General features: G+C 37.4%; 1 protein-coding gene across 8 annotated transcripts in view; it reads left to right on the top strand.

Moving 5' to 3' along the window:
* FBXL2 (F-box and leucine rich repeat protein 2) overlaps window positions 1-17,066 on the top strand; it is an 83,038-nt gene that overhangs the window by 33,998 nt on the left and 31,974 nt on the right. For 7 of the 8 annotated variants that reach the window (XR_010883450.1, XR_010883448.1, XR_010883449.1 and 4 more), the window contains exons 6-14: window positions 1,930-1,998; window positions 2,084-2,179; window positions 2,488-2,614; window positions 2,808-2,882; window positions 5,626-5,756; window positions 10,275-10,335; window positions 11,840-11,884; window positions 12,206-12,262; window positions 16,183-16,395. Coding sequence is in view for 4 of the 8 variants with exons in the window: in XM_067291322.1 (XP_067147423.1) it covers window positions 1,930-1,998; window positions 2,084-2,179; window positions 2,488-2,614; window positions 2,808-2,882; window positions 5,626-5,756; window positions 10,275-10,335; window positions 11,840-11,884; window positions 12,206-12,262; window positions 16,183-16,395 (874 nt within the window). In the remaining 4 variants the exon portion in view is untranslated. The remainder of the gene's footprint in view (window positions 1-1,929; window positions 1,999-2,083; window positions 2,180-2,487; window positions 2,615-2,807; window positions 2,883-5,625; window positions 5,757-10,274; window positions 10,336-11,839; window positions 11,885-12,205; window positions 12,263-16,182; window positions 16,396-17,066) is intronic. The other variant, XM_067291324.1, reaches the window with a different exon arrangement.

The raw sequence follows: 17,066 nt of genomic DNA, 5'->3' as shown, positions 1-17,066 counted from the left end.
GAATAGCAGAGGTGGAGGACAGCAGGGAGATGTAGGCTCCAAGAGAAATTTAGAGGTAGGAACTATGATGGGAAGGAGATAGGAGGGAAGAAGATGAGATGGGAGTAGGAGGAAATTGTTAGGACAGTAGATAACAGGTTTCTTTCCCCCCATTAGCTCCACATTCACATTCATTTTGGGCTCCTGACTCTGCTTCCTGGGACACAAGGTTAGGGGACTGGAGTGAGGGTTGTGAATAGAACTGAAAATTGTAAGAAGTGGGTTCAGGTATTAGTGGTGCATGAGAAGAGGAGGGCTGGAGCTGGGATATTTTTTGAACTGGTTATATTTAATAAACAAGTACTTAGCATAAATATATAGCAGTTCAGTATGTAGCACGTGTTTGTTACTGAGATGGTACGCTAGTCATGCTAACAGGAATTGGGACAGGGTTAGCTGAGAGCAGCTGACAGAAAGCATCAGTGTTCACGAGCACGTCCATAATGACTAAATGGTGCAGATGGTGATATCTGATAAACTTTAGGAAGGAAGATGGTTCACCTGTGAAATATATGAAGGTGATATAGGAATTACTCAATGAATGATAAACACATGAGCTTTAAGACTTCCTTTCAAAACATTAGCATGAGAAAAGTGGCTTTAATTTTCAGATACTTGGTCTGAAAATAACCTTTCCTATCAGGCTTTTCGTGTTGTTTTGTTTCCAGATACATTAGTTTTGTGGGTGATACTAATTCCTCCTTTTATTCTTCTTGTAGATTAACCTCTTGTTTAAAAAATACCCAATTATCAAAGCAGATATTGGCTATGTAAATACTGGGTGTTTGTGGCTTCTCTGTCAGGATATGCCCCATGCTTGAATCTCAAAGGCTAAGTTTACTGTTCTGCAACTTACTACACAGTGTATTGTCTTTCCAAACAATCTGAAGAGTGTCGTTTGTCTCGATTATAAATCTCACTCCACTACATGAATTTTGGAATAGCTGTTCTGAGAATTCAAGTGGAAACTATCACCAGTATAACTGCTTGCTGGGTTTTTTTGTTTTTTCTTTTTTCCATTGTTTTCAATCCGCACTGGAGAGCCAGGAAGTTGTTACCAGCTGAGTGTGTAGTCGGATCTGTTAACCACGGCAAGCCTCCAGACAAAACTGTTTTTGTGTGTTTCTTCCACCCCTGCCAATAAAATTCATGCAGTTGGAGGAAACATGGACATAAAAACAGTACTCTGAAATGCAGTGCAGCTGTAAATATTACTCTGCAGAGATGAAAAGAAAGTTTATGTGTTTTTTTTTCTGGATAATTAGTATAATGACACATACAGGCTTTTAACAGTATAATAGCTCCAATCATCTTTAGAGTTCATACCCTGTAGCGCACACAGATGCATTTTAATTTTTAAAATCATAAATAACTAATGTGCAACCCACAGGGCTTTCCACTAGGTTTAGGGCCCAATTCTGTATTATGTAGGGTATATTCCTTTTCCTTTGATGTAGGAGTGAGCTCCTTTACAAAGGATTCAGTAATGAAATGTGTGAAACAGTTTCCCCAGCAGCTTAGCTACACTTAATATTAAACTGATGTGATATTTAAACTTTATGTTTATTCCCTTGATATTTTTAGTTAAGACATTTGAAGCAAGCCAGTTCTGTCATATATATCAGCAGAAATAAACACCTTGCTGAAATGTATTTGGGAGAGGAACAACGCTGGTTTCAGGATCTACCTAAGACAGGAACTTGCAATAGCAAAAGAAAAAAGCAATCACTGAGACAGATGTATTTGAGATTTATTTTGTAATTACTCTGCAACCTGAAGATTAAGCTTTCTGACTGAGATGGAAGGAGGTAGGGGGCAGAGCGCACTCTGGTGACTGAATTATAACTTGTGACATTGTATTAATTCTCCAGCTTTTTGTTGCTGTTTTAGGACCTTTGCACAGAACTGTAGAAACATTGAACACTTAAATCTAAATGGGTGCACAAAAATTACTGACAGGTAAGTCAAAGTTTTTTTTGTTTGACAGTGAAAGTTGGAAAAAGAAGTAGCTGAAGGTATTTTTAGTGTGTCTGCTGTTTTGCAGCACGTGTTACAGTCTTAGCAGATTCTGTTCCAAGCTGAAACATCTGGATCTGACATCTTGTGTAGCCATCACAAACAGCTCTTTGAAAGGTTTAAGGTAAGAAGATTGTGTTTTGTGTTAAAGAAAAAGCTTAAAGAACTGTTCAACATTTAATGAAGTAAAAAAAAATTAAAATGTGTTGAACTTTAATATTACGTATCAGCACTAACTATATGCTATATCTAGCACCTCGTGGGTATAGAGTATGGTGTTTGTGTGTGGTCTTTTCTCATGACTTTTCTGTAGAGGCCTGGCACAGTCCACTGGCTATCATTAATTTCTAACAGTGTGTTTAATTTGGGTTTCTCACTGTTATGACTATTTGAAGGCTGGATTTAACTATGTATTTTTTTTAATTCTCCCAGTGAGGGTTGCAGAAATCTGGAACATCTGAATCTCTCCTGGTGTGATCAGATTACGAAGGATGGTATTGAAGCACTGGTGAAAGGGTGTAGTGGACTAAAAGCTCTATTTCTTAGAGGTTGCACACAGGTACATAACTGCTTGGGTGATCCTTTAGGAATAAAATTTTTGCTTTGGCTTTTTGAAATCTTCATGAATTAGAAAATTTTGTTTTTGTTAGTGTTTTGTTCAGTATCACAAGATGTGTGTGTTCTTTGGGCTGCTTTGCTTTGCTTTTAATCTCTTGTTTCTTTTCCTATGTCCAATTTAATTGCTAATATAGTTAGAAGATGAAGCACTGAAACACATTCAAAATCACTGTCATGAACTTGTAATCCTGAATTTGCAATCTTGCACAGTAAGTATCTGAAGCTTCAAAAGATGCATTCTCTAAGAATCATAAACTGTTCTCGGATTTTAATGAATAGAACTGCTACACATTTAAATAATTCAAATAGTACATTTCTGAAGCTTATAGAATTTTGTGTGTGGAATAGAGGCTTTAAATGAACTGGCTGTTTCTACAGCTGATGGTGGATTTGGAGTGTTTGTTTTTTCTCATTATATCTTTTGACTATAGCGAGCTCTACAGTAAGAATTAAGTGCATTCATTCAACTCATGAACTGTGTACATGGTAAACCATGCAGTTTTACAGATGTGGTTCTTGTTCTCACATCCATTATGGACAGATGTCTTGGTCTATTCATAATTTTAAAGTTTTTAATTGAGCAGAAGCCATATTTTTGGCTAAACTATTGAGAGTGTAAAATGTGATGGCATCATAATTGAAGAGGGATTGCCAGAACTGACTAGGTAGCAGGAGAAGGGCATGCTTTTTCAGTAATAATGGAATGATACATTTGTTTGTAATAAAATGACTCAGAATCACTCATGCATATTTAATACTACTTACATAATACACAAAGATTAGATTTGCTGTGTTTTTTTTTTTTGTTTGTTTCTGATCTGACTTTCTAGAGATGAGAAAAATTTCCTTTTAGGCTTTAAATGTATTTAAGTCACCTTTTGTCCATAAATAATCCTTAGAAAAATTTGAAATGAATTAGAATTTCAGGTTTTTAGTGATATACCTTTGAATAATGAAGTTGTTAGATTTTTTTTAATTTTGGAAAGCTTTCTACAGTTTTATTGCCAGAATATATCATAAAATCTTCTTGGTCTAAAACTTTCAAATCAGTTTTAAACATTATTCCTCAATCAATGTGGCACGGGACCATTTTTATTAAGATTGGATAGAAATTTTTGGACTTTCTAGATTTAAAGAAAATGTTTTGAACATTTTAGAGTGTTGCAGATATATTACGACTTACATTAGACGTTTTGCAGAATGATCAAAATGCTAGCACTGATATTTACACAGCAGGTTTCCTTGTGCTTCATATGATCCACGCTTTAATTTTAGTAGTTCTGTTTTGTGGACCTTGTAAAATGCCAGGCTAGCTTCAGCAACTGTGGAATGAACTGATATTACCTCTGGAAATTATGGATGTGAGAGGTCCTGCAGGCATCTTTTTGACCACTTTTCTTTCCTGAGAAGGATGTAGGCATTGAAATCTCAAGCAATTTCAGTGAGACAATTTCATATATGACTTGAGGGTTTTGCCTTTCTGCAGCATCAACATAAAATTTACATAGTCCCCACCTACAAAATAGTTTTCTCACAATAATAATGTCATGAGTATCTCAAAACAGAAAGTTCCAAAAAACCCATAATTTGAGAAACAAAGCCAGAAAATATTTGATTGATATTAGACTTTGCATTTTTGTTATTAAAAAAAACAAACTGTTTTCTCATCTGTAAATGATGCAACTCCTTCTGAATTCACAAACAGAAGACAAGACTTCTAATTTTCTGCCTAGAGTGATTTTTATTTGACAGAACAATTTTCAAATTTAAACTATTCACATTAAAAACTGCTGTGTTTGGAGGGGGAATACCTTTGTGCTGAACTACTGTTATTTCTCATCTTGTTTTCATCTTTGAAAAGTAATGTGTGGTAATGGTTAGCCTCAGGAATATGCTATAAGTAATATTAACATACCTAGATGATTGGCTGAAAGGACTGTGTACTTTCAAAAGATGGTAAAGGTCTTTGTTACCATTGCAAGAATAATGTTATTCCAGGAAATAAATAGACTTGTGTCAGCATAAAGGATTTGTCATTCAGCAGAAAAATTAAATTCTGGAGTAGGGGTGGGAGGAGAAGAGAACACTTTTTCCAGAAGAGAGGACCTAATAAAATGGACATGTAAACAAAATAATAACATTCCTCTCCCCCAATAAGCTAAGTCCCATTGCTATTTTGTGTGCAGCTGCAGTGGGGTTATTTCTTACAGTGTCTGTTTCAGAGGAAAAAAAAAAATCATCTTCCAAAATTAGAGTTACTTTTATCAGAATGTCAAGGACAGAACAATTTTGGGAAAGGGAAAAACCCAGTCCTTTGAATTAAATCTTTCAGCTAGGGACAACTGTGGGGCAAAGCTGGCTTTCAAATTTAAGTTTTGTAAAGGAAGGATGAGGTATAATTGCTTACTGTAACTCTTGCTTTGAAAATTATCCATATGTGAAGGTTTTTCACTCTTGGGTCTTGCTGCTGTAGTGTGAGATAGGTAGTTAGCTCTCTTGTTGTAGAGCTGTCTAAGCCCTCTCTGGCTCGCTGTTCTTGAACTTCTTAATTTGCATAGTCACTGGAATGAAAGACCTCAGTTCTACAGATGTTTGAGAGGCAACGTATTTCACACAATCACAACTACAATTAAAAAAAATGACTATTTGAAAACTGTAAAGCAAAGTAAAATGGAAGAACAGCAACGAACAACTCTGTGCCTCAGATTGCCTTGGAATACTGCTCTAGATCTGTGGGAAAATGCAAGTAGGATAACTAGGAGGTGTCTGTGTTGATTATCTTCAAAGCGTTATCAGACAACATGGTTTCACAGTGGTATTTGGTGTTTAAAGATTGACAGGTTGCCATGGTTATATACAATGTGACACCATCAGTTCAGAAATAAGATTTGACTTTTGCTCTCAGCGGATGACTTGATAACAGAGTAACTTTAATCTTTTTATGTGTTGCAGCAAATTTCAGATGAAGGCATTGTAAAAATCTGTAGAGGATGCCATAGACTTCAGTCACTGTGTGTTTCTGGTTGTAGCAGCCTTACAGATGCTTCTCTCACAGCGCTTGGTCTAAACTGTCCAAGGCTGAAGTGAGTATGCCGTGAGTATGTCGTGTTGTTACTGGCCTAATGTAAGCAATTCCCTTCTGAAGGATATCAGCTGATATCCATGGGTTCGATTTAGCTCCATGTTGTTTGCTTTACCTTTATAATAAAAAACAAAACATTGTCAGAAGTACGAACTGAATCTAAACTCAAGGGCAGGTCTTCAGTGTAACTGCCATATGAATGTAGTTCATTGTATATAGGAAAAAGAAGGATAAAATATGACAAATAACCTAGTAGTTCAATTTTGTGCTTCTAACTAAATATTTTAGGTACTAATTGCAAGCCAGAAGAAAAGAAAACATAAAGCCTATTAATTTTTTTTTTTTTTAGAAGGTAAGAATGTCTGTAGTTGTGTAGTATCTTGTGATGTTTTATACCTGCTGACTTTTCACAGTGTGCACTCTAATGTGGTTTTATGCAATCTTTTGCCTTGCAAAAAATAGCTTAATCATACCTACATACTATATTTACAGATTTTATTACAAATTTGTTTTTAATTTTATGCTCTGCTGTACATCCTGACATTCTTAGACTCTGACATGAAATGGGCTAAGTCACTGCGAACACTGAGGACTGGTATTTGTGGGATGCATTTTGGGTAATGGGGGCTCAGAAGCCGGTTAGAATGTGGTGATTCTGGAGCTGGTTCTTCTCCGACCTTTTCTTAGTGTCCATTAGAACAACTGTAAAAACCTAGTATACTTTGAGAAGAGCAACTTACAATGTGGAGGTAAGGAATTAGCTTTGTCACTATCTTGCATATTCCTGGTACTGGATTTTTCAGTGTGATATAGCAGATACTGGCCTTCTTTGATTCTAGTTGGGGCCTCTCCTGCAGCAGGGAATCGTGCTTGATTTTGGCCTCTTTGCTAGCACAGCAGCACAGAAGGGCTGAGCAAAGGAAAAAAACTTGACTTTATAATGTCATTACCATCTGTGACTTACCTGTCAGTTAAAAATAATGTAAACTTTTACACTGCTGTAATTTGCTTTAACGCGTATGTTATGGTGGTATTCTCAGAAGCGGGGAGAGCTTCAGCTTTAACAAGGAAGCTCAGTTATGCAGCAGCTCTCTCATTGTAAAGACATGTAATGCTACTTGTAAGGTGGAATTTTAATACAAACAAAATCAAAATAAAAGATGTTTGGATGACACTAAATTGCCAGTTATGTGAGGAACATGCAGGAGTCACAACAGCTCTTGTTATACTTCAATCACAGACAAGTGGAGAAAAATGTAGATCATAAAACTTAAAGCAAGCTGTGTTCAGATGCCAACGTGCAATATGCTGATATACAGAGTTCTTTCAGCTGATTGGGTGAAAAGAGATTTTGTTACTTTAGGAAACCTTTCCTTAAGACTTTGGTAAAACTGGATCCCAAAGTGGTGGTTGCCTTCCCATAGCCATTTATAGCTACAAAAGCTTACATGTGACCTTGTTTGGGGCTTAGGAATTTTCTGATACAATTAAATGTGTTCCTTAGAAAGTGGTGCTGTTATTACTAGTTTTTTCTCTGATTTCTCTGGTTCTCTCAATTCACACCTCAATTTGGAAATAAAAGGAAGTTTAAAATGCTGTTAGTTGCAGTTAGTTGTTGATAGTTAGGGGAGTACAAGTGTAGCAAGAATCATTTTTCTAAAGAAGACTATTTAATATGTTCTTAACAGGAAATAGTCATTAATCTAAGCAAGCCTTTCTGTTACATAAACTGTTAGCCCTTGGTTGTGCCACGAGGGGGAAGGCTTCTACCATTTTTCTCCTGCAACAAGGTACACTATAAGGAAAGAATATGACCCTTTGCAGTGATTACTGTAGAGATGTGCGTGATGCAAAGACAGATGGTACAGGTAACCACAGCTAGACCTTTAGGATCATGTATTGAAAATACTTGATTAAAAATATATTGGAAATCAAAGGGAAATATGGTTCTGCACTTGTTTATATCTTCTGAATATTTCGTTGTTGAGTATGAAAGAAAACTTGCAGGAACCGAACTCTCACACCTCTGTTAGCCATGTTGACCCTCTGAGGGAGCTTTTGAATGTTTTCTGTGCTGGGCCACTCCCACTTTGCTTAGGGATCTCAGGTGTTTTGCTACACTAATTTCTATGGTAGTGCTCTGTTCTGCTGCTGTTACCTCTCTAGAAGTGGTATCTCCTTTGGAAAAAAATTCAGAGCCTGACCAACTCTACCAAATTGATTCAGGGGTCAGTATCCATCTTTTTTTTTTTTTCCCCCTACATCAAGATGCATCAGTCTTTTCAGTACCCTTTTTATATCTGCTCTATTAAGTGCTTAACAGTTTCTCTCTCTCTCTCTTTTTTTTTTTAAGCATTTTTTAATATTAAAGTACTGTTAGGTGTTTTGTTGAGACTAAGCTTATTGGGAAAAGCACCCATGGACACCATGGGTTCCAGAATATCCTTGTCTAGGTGTGGTTGTGAAAATTAGGAGTCATGTCTTTAGCTGCTCTCTCCTACCTGCCGCTAATTCAGCAGGAGTAGGGAAATGCTATGTGTGGAGATACTCCAGATGTACCCAAAAGACATCTGCAAGTAGTGAATACAACTGTGAGATGTGTTGTTTCAGGAAAAATGGATTTATAGGAATGGGGAATCTGCTCTGGGATATCTTTTGACTCCTCAGCTCCTATGCTAGGTACTTTGTCACAAGTCACAGGATGAGAAACAAATGCCAGCAGTATCTGGAAAAAATTCTCTGGAGATCCCTCTGTAATAAAGTATAATCACTATAATGAGGCAAAAACTAGAACTTCACTCATTTTTGTGCTGACCAGTGCCTTTCCACCTGTTTCTCACATTGGGACGTGATTGATGCAGTATGTCTGTACATACCTTATCCTCCATGCTCTGCTCTTCTGACTGCACACCTAATTCCACAGAAGGCAGAACTGCTAGTCCACTGGTCTCTCCTCCCCTGCACCCATAATCTTCAGATCTTTTCAGTCAGATATGCAGTAGCATTCCCACTATTTTGCCCACTGTAGATGCCTGTTTTCCCCTTTGAAATGAGAAATGTCGTGGAGTTGGGAATTCAGTGGTCGTAAGTGTAGGGTTAAAAGCAGATAAGTAGCGAAAGGAGTGAGAAGCACAACAAACACAACCTGAGTCATCCCCCCCCACCCCCGCCCTCCAATCTGGCACCCTATGCAAGTTTTGCAATAGCTGAGAGTATTTTGTGATGGGTTGCTAACTACCCTTGATGCGCGAAGTCCCCAAATCCCCAAACACCCTCGATGCACAAAGTCCCCAAATGTGGATCTGGAAAGAAGAATCCATGGATGTTCTAAACATCCCATCTGGAGAGTTATCCCTGCCCAGTACCTCTGTGTTGGCTAATCTTGGTTTTCCAGCATATTTCTGAACCTTGTTGAAGGTTAGCCCTTTGGAAATAGTTATCAAGGGTGTAGCCTATGGGACTGCTTACCTCTAACCCCAGTTGTGCCATTTCTTTTGACTTGAAGAGACTGATTCAGCAAATTCATACTGAGAGCCCCACATCTCTTAGCCCGGTGGGGTTGTATTTCTCTTGTGCACACAGCATGATTTTTCCCTTTGCACTTTGTCCACAAAGAGAGTGCTTTTTAATGACCTCTTAAACTAATGGACTGATAAAATTCCTCTAAGTGTTACCACAGCAATAGGTTCTTTTAACCATCTTTCCCTGCCCCCTCCCTCCTGCCCCCACAGTATAGAAGTGTTTGCTGTGGTGAATGGGTAAGCTTGTAGTCCTGATTGCACAGTGCTGTGGTTTCACCTCATTCTTCCCGATACTTACTCCACTTGCAAAGTACCATTAATGGGATGGAAGCCTGTCCTACTTACTAGTGGTGCTGTTCGGGGCAGTTGACTTTTTTTTGTCACTTCCACTTCCTAGTACCTCTCCAGATGGTTAATTATCAGGTGTTAGGTTTATCATTCCAAAACATGGCTGTGTTATTTTCTTTAAAGTTGTAGTTTGGCTTCCATAGTTTAAGCTCTTTGTTTTCTGGTAACTTGCTTCACAGTGTTTTGTGTGCGTACTCTGAGAGAGAATTTCTAGTACATAGTTCCTCTTTTTTGAGGGCTTCCCAACATCAGGTGTTTGGAGGACAGCTTTTTCTGGAGCCTTTATCAGCATTTTCCTTAACTCTTTGTATATTCTCCTGTATCTTTCTTCAGATAACACATTAGAAAACTTGAGCATTACAATATCTTACTGAAACAAGAGTTTAAAATGTGTATAATTACATGTAATTTTTCCACTAACTGTTGAGAACATTTTGAGGATTGAATTTCATCTGTTCTGTGAGCTATTAGAGTCTTCTGATAAGCTGGATCAAAAGTCTGTCTAGTGCTTTTTAATTGCAAATCCCCATGAAAAATAGGCATACATATTTGCTATTAAGAGCTTTAAATTGCAGAAGATAGGTTTGTATCAGAAACACATTTGCTTTTCGTTATGTTAATGTTTTCTTTAACATTTAAAATTTTTTCAGGATTTTGGAAGCTGCGAGGTGTTCACATCTTACAGATGCTGGTTTTACCCTTTTAGCACGGGTAAGGGTTATTTCTGAAAGTTAAAGCTCGCCTTGTTTTCATTGCTGCTGAACAGCTGTGAATTGATGTAGACCTGCTGGGAAGGAATCTGAGAAGAGAAAAAATAAAGTAGAAAGAAGCCAGTGGAGGAGGGAACTAAAAAGTGATTTTATTTCTGGTTTATACTTAGAGCTGCAATTTCATCTCTTTTGCCTCTATCCTTACCTTTTTCCTCTCTTTTTTTTTTTTTTTCTTGGAGTATTTTTAAATTGGATTTATTATGCTTAACATAACAACCCTAAACTTGTGTTAGGTATTCTAGCCAAATTTCCCATGTAAATATAGGAAGTGCCCATAATATTTGCACGAAAAAATCATTGAATAATAGTTTATTCTGAGCATAACTTGTAGCTACAAATATACTTACAGCCATATAGTATAAGCTATAAGCACTTGTGCCCTGATTCATACTGTAAGTATGTAAAATAAGTGTATTGATTGTATCAAATGCTTAGACTTATATGCTTGCTGGCTTAGAAGAACTGAGCACAAATAATATCCTGTAAACAGTACTCATTTACACTGCTGATCTTTAATGTGAGTGAAAGTTTTTCTAGTCACAGTGGTTAAAAAAAAAGGTTTCTGATCAGTCAGCAATACAGTCTTGGGCTTTTGATAGTCACCCCAAGACTGCTTCTGGGAGCTGCAAGATAAACCATTTCTACTAGTGCCCGTTAATAACAGGGCTTGGGGATAGGTCTGAGCACTAGTGCCCTGTGGTCTGCTATGAGGTCAGAAGCTCTGGTCACAGAGTTGCATCATTTTTTGGAAATTAGTCATGACCAGCTATTGAAAGCGGTTCTAAAAGCTTACTGGGATCTCTCGGGATACTGAGAAAATTCCATGTATTATCATGTGTTTAAAAAAAAAAAGAGAGAGTGAGAGTTATTAATAAATGCGGAGCACTGCTTGCTTCTAGCCTCAAAGTGGACCCTATTTTGAAATTTTCAGCATTCAGTAGCAGAGCAAATTGTTTTTAAAATTTCATACTGAAGCATGGAAGTGAAGAGAGATGCTTCATGGGCTTAAGTGTCTTTCAGATTAGTTTGGTGAAGGTTGATGTACACAGAAGTTGGATTTATGTGTGCACAGATTAGTAACCTCAGTATGCAGGATATAAACACCATAGGTTTGAATTGAAGTTGACTCCAAGAGAGGGAAGGGGAGCAGGGACAGGTGAGTGCTGTTCACATAGCTGCCTGTCCAGGCTTTACAGGACAAGAAGGAGAAACTTCACCTAGTAAGAAGAAAAAAGGATGAAAATGTAGAAGTTGGGGGTGGGAGGACTGTATTGTTTGTGGAATTTTTTAAATACCTTTTGTCCTTTGGTGGTCAAATACTTGAAGGGTTTTAGCTCAGAACTTACTCTTGGAGGCTCTGCTTTCCCATATAACTAGCCCTGTGGATGATTTTGTGTCAATATTGGTTTATTTCATCTTCTGTTTGTTTGATTTATGTTTTTTAGAATTGCCATGAGCTGGAAAAGATGGACTTGGAAGAATGTGTTCTGGTGAGATTTAATATTAAAGAGTTTCGAACATCCAGTGTAAGAATGCAGTGCCAATAAGAACATTAGCACTTTGAGTTAAATGTACTTTGTTTTTTATTAATACTTGTTATGTTATTGATAGTAAATAAAAATAATTATTGGGGAATTCTCTAAATGGAAATTCATGAAGGGTAACAGGTAACTGGGTGTTTTCCAGAAAAGTGTCTGGTAAAGAAATACCTTCATCTGGCAGGGAAAGGGATATCTTATTTGAGGGTTGACCTGCCCCCTGTCTTTACTTATGGTTGCTTGTTTGTGTGTGTGTGTTTGTTTTTCTTTTAGATAACTGACAGCACATTGATACAACTTTCTATTCACTGTCCTAAGCTACAAGCATTGGTAAGTTTACCTCTGCATTTGTGAGTTTTAACACCTACAAAATAAAAACAAGCTGTCACTCTGTATCTAGAAAAACTTCATGATGTAGTATGATACTGTGCAAAATATATGCAAGTTTCAGGAGTATTCCAAAAGAAGCACCTTACTCCTAAAAATATTTAAGTGTATTAAGTGTTACAGAAAATTACTATCAAATCAGTAATAACCAGAAAGCTTATATTTTATGATTAACATCCTTCAGCTGTGATTAGTTAGTTCAAATAAAACTTCTAATAGGTAACTTACAGTACCCAAATCCTTTATAGATACTCTTTCCTGTTCCTGAATGGTTTTCTTAGGGACCGTGACACTAAGTTACAGATTGAAATATGTCAAATATTGAATAAATAAAGTCTCTCAATGAAAACATATGCAAATTCCACCCTGTAATCAGTTTTGCATGCAAGCAATTTTTCCCAAGGACTGAATTTACATAGTAAATTTTGCCAGGTTTTGTGACCTAGTCTTTCAGAAGATTGATATGCCTTTAGTGGGGTACCTGACTCTGCACTATTTTAAAGAACTTTTTTTTTTAGAGAGAGGCTGTTTTAGCTGTTCTGTAGTCAAGGTACCTCAAAATTAGTAGACTGACCTCATAATATGGGTTCCTGTGTTTAGGGGCCAATTGTCCCATAAGTGTAGATCTCTTATATACTACCTTAAAAGTACCTGAGAGAAAAGATATCTTTATAATCTGTTCTTAGACAGGATTAAAGAAAGGTTTGCTGCTTCATTAATTGAATTGTCTTACCATTGGCTTTTCCCATACACCCCAGCTCAGTGTTACTAAGGTAGCAACAACGAGGAGAGATGGATTTTAAAAAGGAGCCTTATTCACTTTTTTTTGTTGTTTTTATTTTTGCTCATTAATTGTCCCACATCATTTTTGGACCATAATTATGCATGTTAAGGCAAACAAGGGTTGTCAGGAGACGAGGAGCAATTTATGGGACTTCTTCTGTTCTTTGGCAAGGGATATGTTTTTGTGTTGTAACCCCAAATATTACCAGTCTGTTTCAGAACTCACAAGAGATCTTTTATACCAGTTCTGCCAATACTTCACTGGAAATGTCATAAAAACTAATGATTTTCAAGTATTTTTCTTAACCTGCTCCCATTTCTTGTCACCAGTGAACACCTTTCTCTGTGTGTCAGCCCACAGACAGGGAAGTGTGGCAATGATAAAATAACACGCCTTTTCAAAGGGCGCAAGAAGAAATTGAACTTTCTGTTCATGTATATATCACATGTGTAGCAAGGATACATACTCAAAGATTGTGACTGAACAGTGCTGGGTGAGAATTACAGGGAAAGGAAAAAAAAACCACAGCAGAATAGCAGGATACCAAGCATCCCCACATTAACTAATCTTGATACTTGAAATGTGAAATCATGTACTATTGCTGGTTCTGTAAACTCTTGTGTGGCTGGGCTTTAGCATATATTTATGTATATTTGCACTTTAAAGAAGTATTTCAAAGTTGCAGAAATCAACTTTGAATTTCTTTATTGGTGTTTGACAACAGAGTAGACAGTGAAAATGAACAAAACAACTGTTAGAACACTTATAAGCAACTGTTACACCTTCATCAGATCAAAGTACTGAGGGCTTTATAGCTTATTGGACAGAAGAAGTAACTTCACGTGAACTGTTTAATATTTCTGTATTCAAATTATTAGAGAAACTACTACTTTTAGTAGAGTATTGTAAAATACTCTTGGATATTTCTGGAGCTGAGATGGCAGTTGAATTCTTCAGTTATGTTGATCATGCTGTTTCTTACTCACGTAGTATATTGTACCTTCTTTGATTTATAGACAGCATTTAATTAAATATATTAACAACAACAACAAGAACAACAACAACAGAATTTGACCATTTCTATTTATTCCAAAGATTTTAAACAATAATCTTCATAAATTCCATAGTATTAATTCCTTCTACCAGATTATAAAGACAGAAAAATCATGTGTTTTAATACAAAATATGTATCATTTGGCATATTTGTTTTACAAAGTTCTATGAAATCAGCTGTACCTCCTATATTGTCTTTTCAGTACCAAATACAGTGTCTCAGGAAAGCTGAATTTTATAAGCTGCTTACTTCCTGTGATGGGAAACTCTTAATTAGCCAGTAGACTGCTACCGTAACCGGTATCTTCATGTAACCTTCTGTCCTTCCTTGAAAACACAGGTCTATTATAAATGTTCTTTAACTCTTCAATTGCCGATAGTTTCCAGGCTGTGAGCCAGTTCAAATGCTCAAAGTGCATATGTAAAGAAAGTAGATATATGAGAGAACTTAAGTATTTAAAGAGTTAATAGACTTGCAGAATGTAAAACTTATGTAGTTGCTTGGAGTCATTGCCAGCTGCGTGTATTTGGTGAGTGAGTAAAACTGAACCAGCTGGAGCTGAAGGGAGGATGTTGGTGGGTTCCTCCTCAGACTTGAGGGGAGCTACAGACCTGTCTCCCTTCCTTTCTTCTGGTTACTTGTTCATCCTTCATGCTCTTGAGCAAAGAAAAAAAAGAAAGATGCAGGGCAAGTTGTTCTAAAGGATGGGACTGACCTTGTGTGTGTCTGGTAGCAGGCAAGAAATGCTTGACTCTAGCTGAGATAAAATAAGGTAGACCACAGTGGTAGCCTTCCTTGTCCTGCTAAAATAAAAAGATAGATGTGATGTGCTGAGAGGAGGGAAGGATTGCATGTTTGATTCAGATGACTGGCAGGAGATACTTTTGAGTGCTATTATTTGCTTGTGTTGAGTTAGAAAGCACTTTTGGTTTGCTGCCAAGCATTTCTTCATCTGTTGCTGTCTGAAGAATACTTTTGTCAAGGAAAAGCTACATCAAAACCAGTCACCATTAGACTTAGATACAAGTGCAGGCAAAACACAAAGCTAAGCAGAAAGCAAAGAGCTGGGTGAGAACCCAAAGCGGGAGGAGTAGAATTTGTAGATCACGTGCACCTCTAGTGCAGAAGACATGATAGCATTCATTTCATTGGCAACAAAGAGTGCTTTTTAAGCCTCCTCCAAGGAAAGTCTAAGAGTTTCCTGGCATCATCAGCATCAGTGTTTCTGCAGAAGTCATGAATTCCCTAAAGGAAACCAGGAACAGGAAACTTACTTATGTGGTGCTACTGCCTGGGAAGCTGCAACTTTTTTCCATGCTTTTGAAATTCAAGGGAGTAAATAAGTATGCTGAGGAAGAGCATAATTTTGTGGTTCATTGTGCTGACTCTGTTGCAGAAAAGACCTGCTCCTGCAGTTCTCCAAGATATTTATTACTCTTTGTATGTATGGGATGAAGTGCTAAGTGCTCGAGTTGTCCTGAAATTGGATTTGGCAAATCAGTCCAGTCTGATTGTTCTTTATCTGTGTGGACTTGCACAAGCTTGGGCCTGGTGATGAGTATAAAAACTGACTGATTTAGGTTAGCTGTGAAACTGTAATTAATTCCTGTCCAGAGATCCCCATCTACTACTTTTGTGTTCTCAAAGTTCATCCTTTAAAGTTGTCTTCTATTTCTGGCACTGTATATATGCTATTTGGACCCTCCAGTGACAGGTGTGTGACAATTGGCATAGGAGTTCCACAGTCATAGAAAGCAAAGGGGGTTGACGAGTTTGCCAGCAAAACATATTCTGAGACTTTAAGACTAACTACAGATTTTGAAGCAAAGTTACAAATTAACTGCAGCCATTCTGTGGCTGTAGCTAATTCTTCTGTTACCATGGCCTAGTCTGGATTTCAGCACTATACTCTTTGAACCGGATTAACCACTATGATGATACAGTTTGAAGAGGACTTCAGGTGTTTCAAGGATTGAATGATTTGGGATTAAATGCTATCATTAACTATTTGCCTCTCTGTTTTAGAGCTTGTCTCACTGTGAACTGATCACTGATGATGGGATTCTTCATCTGAGCAACAGTACATGTGGTCATGAGAGGCTGCAAGTACTAGAACTTGATAACTGTCTTCTCATCACTGATGTGACTCTGGAACACCTGGAGAACTGCCACAACTTGGAGAGAATTGAGCTATATGACTGTCAGCAAGTCACGCGAGCTGGAATCAAAAGAATCAGAGTATGTGGTGTGCTGACTACTGTTCTGGGGGAATGACCAAGCCACTGATACTTCCTGAGATTGTATGAATCCTGCAGCTGTCCCAAGCAAGGGAGAACAGAAAAAGAGAGTTTGAGTATCATTAAGTTCCCATCTCTAGGGACTAATCATAACTTTTCTGTATGAGCAGTAATAATTGTATAATTCAAGATACTCATGCTGTTGGAATGATCAGTGCTTTTCTTTTGCTTTCTACATGTGTATTTTTAAATATGGTTTTAGGATTGTGTAGTGACATTCTTTAACTCTCCCAAAATACACATTCTTAATATACAGAGCTGATATTAAAGCATCTGCATGGAAATTTCAGTTAATGGGTTGTAGAGCAGTTAGGCCCTGGAATCTGTCCACAAATTAAATTCTTTTCCTCCATGTACTTCCCCTATTTGATCAGGGACTGCCTAACTCGGGGACAGCATTTAGCCTCACTGCTAATCTTGTCTACAGCTTAGTATTACACAGGTTCATGTCCAGACAAATACTTTTGCAATTGGGAAGCTCATCCCTGGTAGTGACTACTGAGGGCAGATGCCCTATTCTATTCCATGCTGCTTTCTAGGATGAGAGAACCAGGGAATATGGGAGACAAGATACAGACAAGTCTTTCTTCAGTAGCCAGGAATCCATCTCTC

This window comes from Apteryx mantelli, chromosome 2, assembly GCF_036417845.1.
Source record: "Apteryx mantelli isolate bAptMan1 chromosome 2, bAptMan1.hap1, whole genome shotgun sequence".
In the NCBI taxonomy this organism is placed as follows: Eukaryota; Metazoa; Chordata; class Aves; order Apterygiformes; family Apterygidae; genus Apteryx; species Apteryx mantelli.
This window is presented reverse-complemented; position numbering and strand designations above follow the sequence as displayed.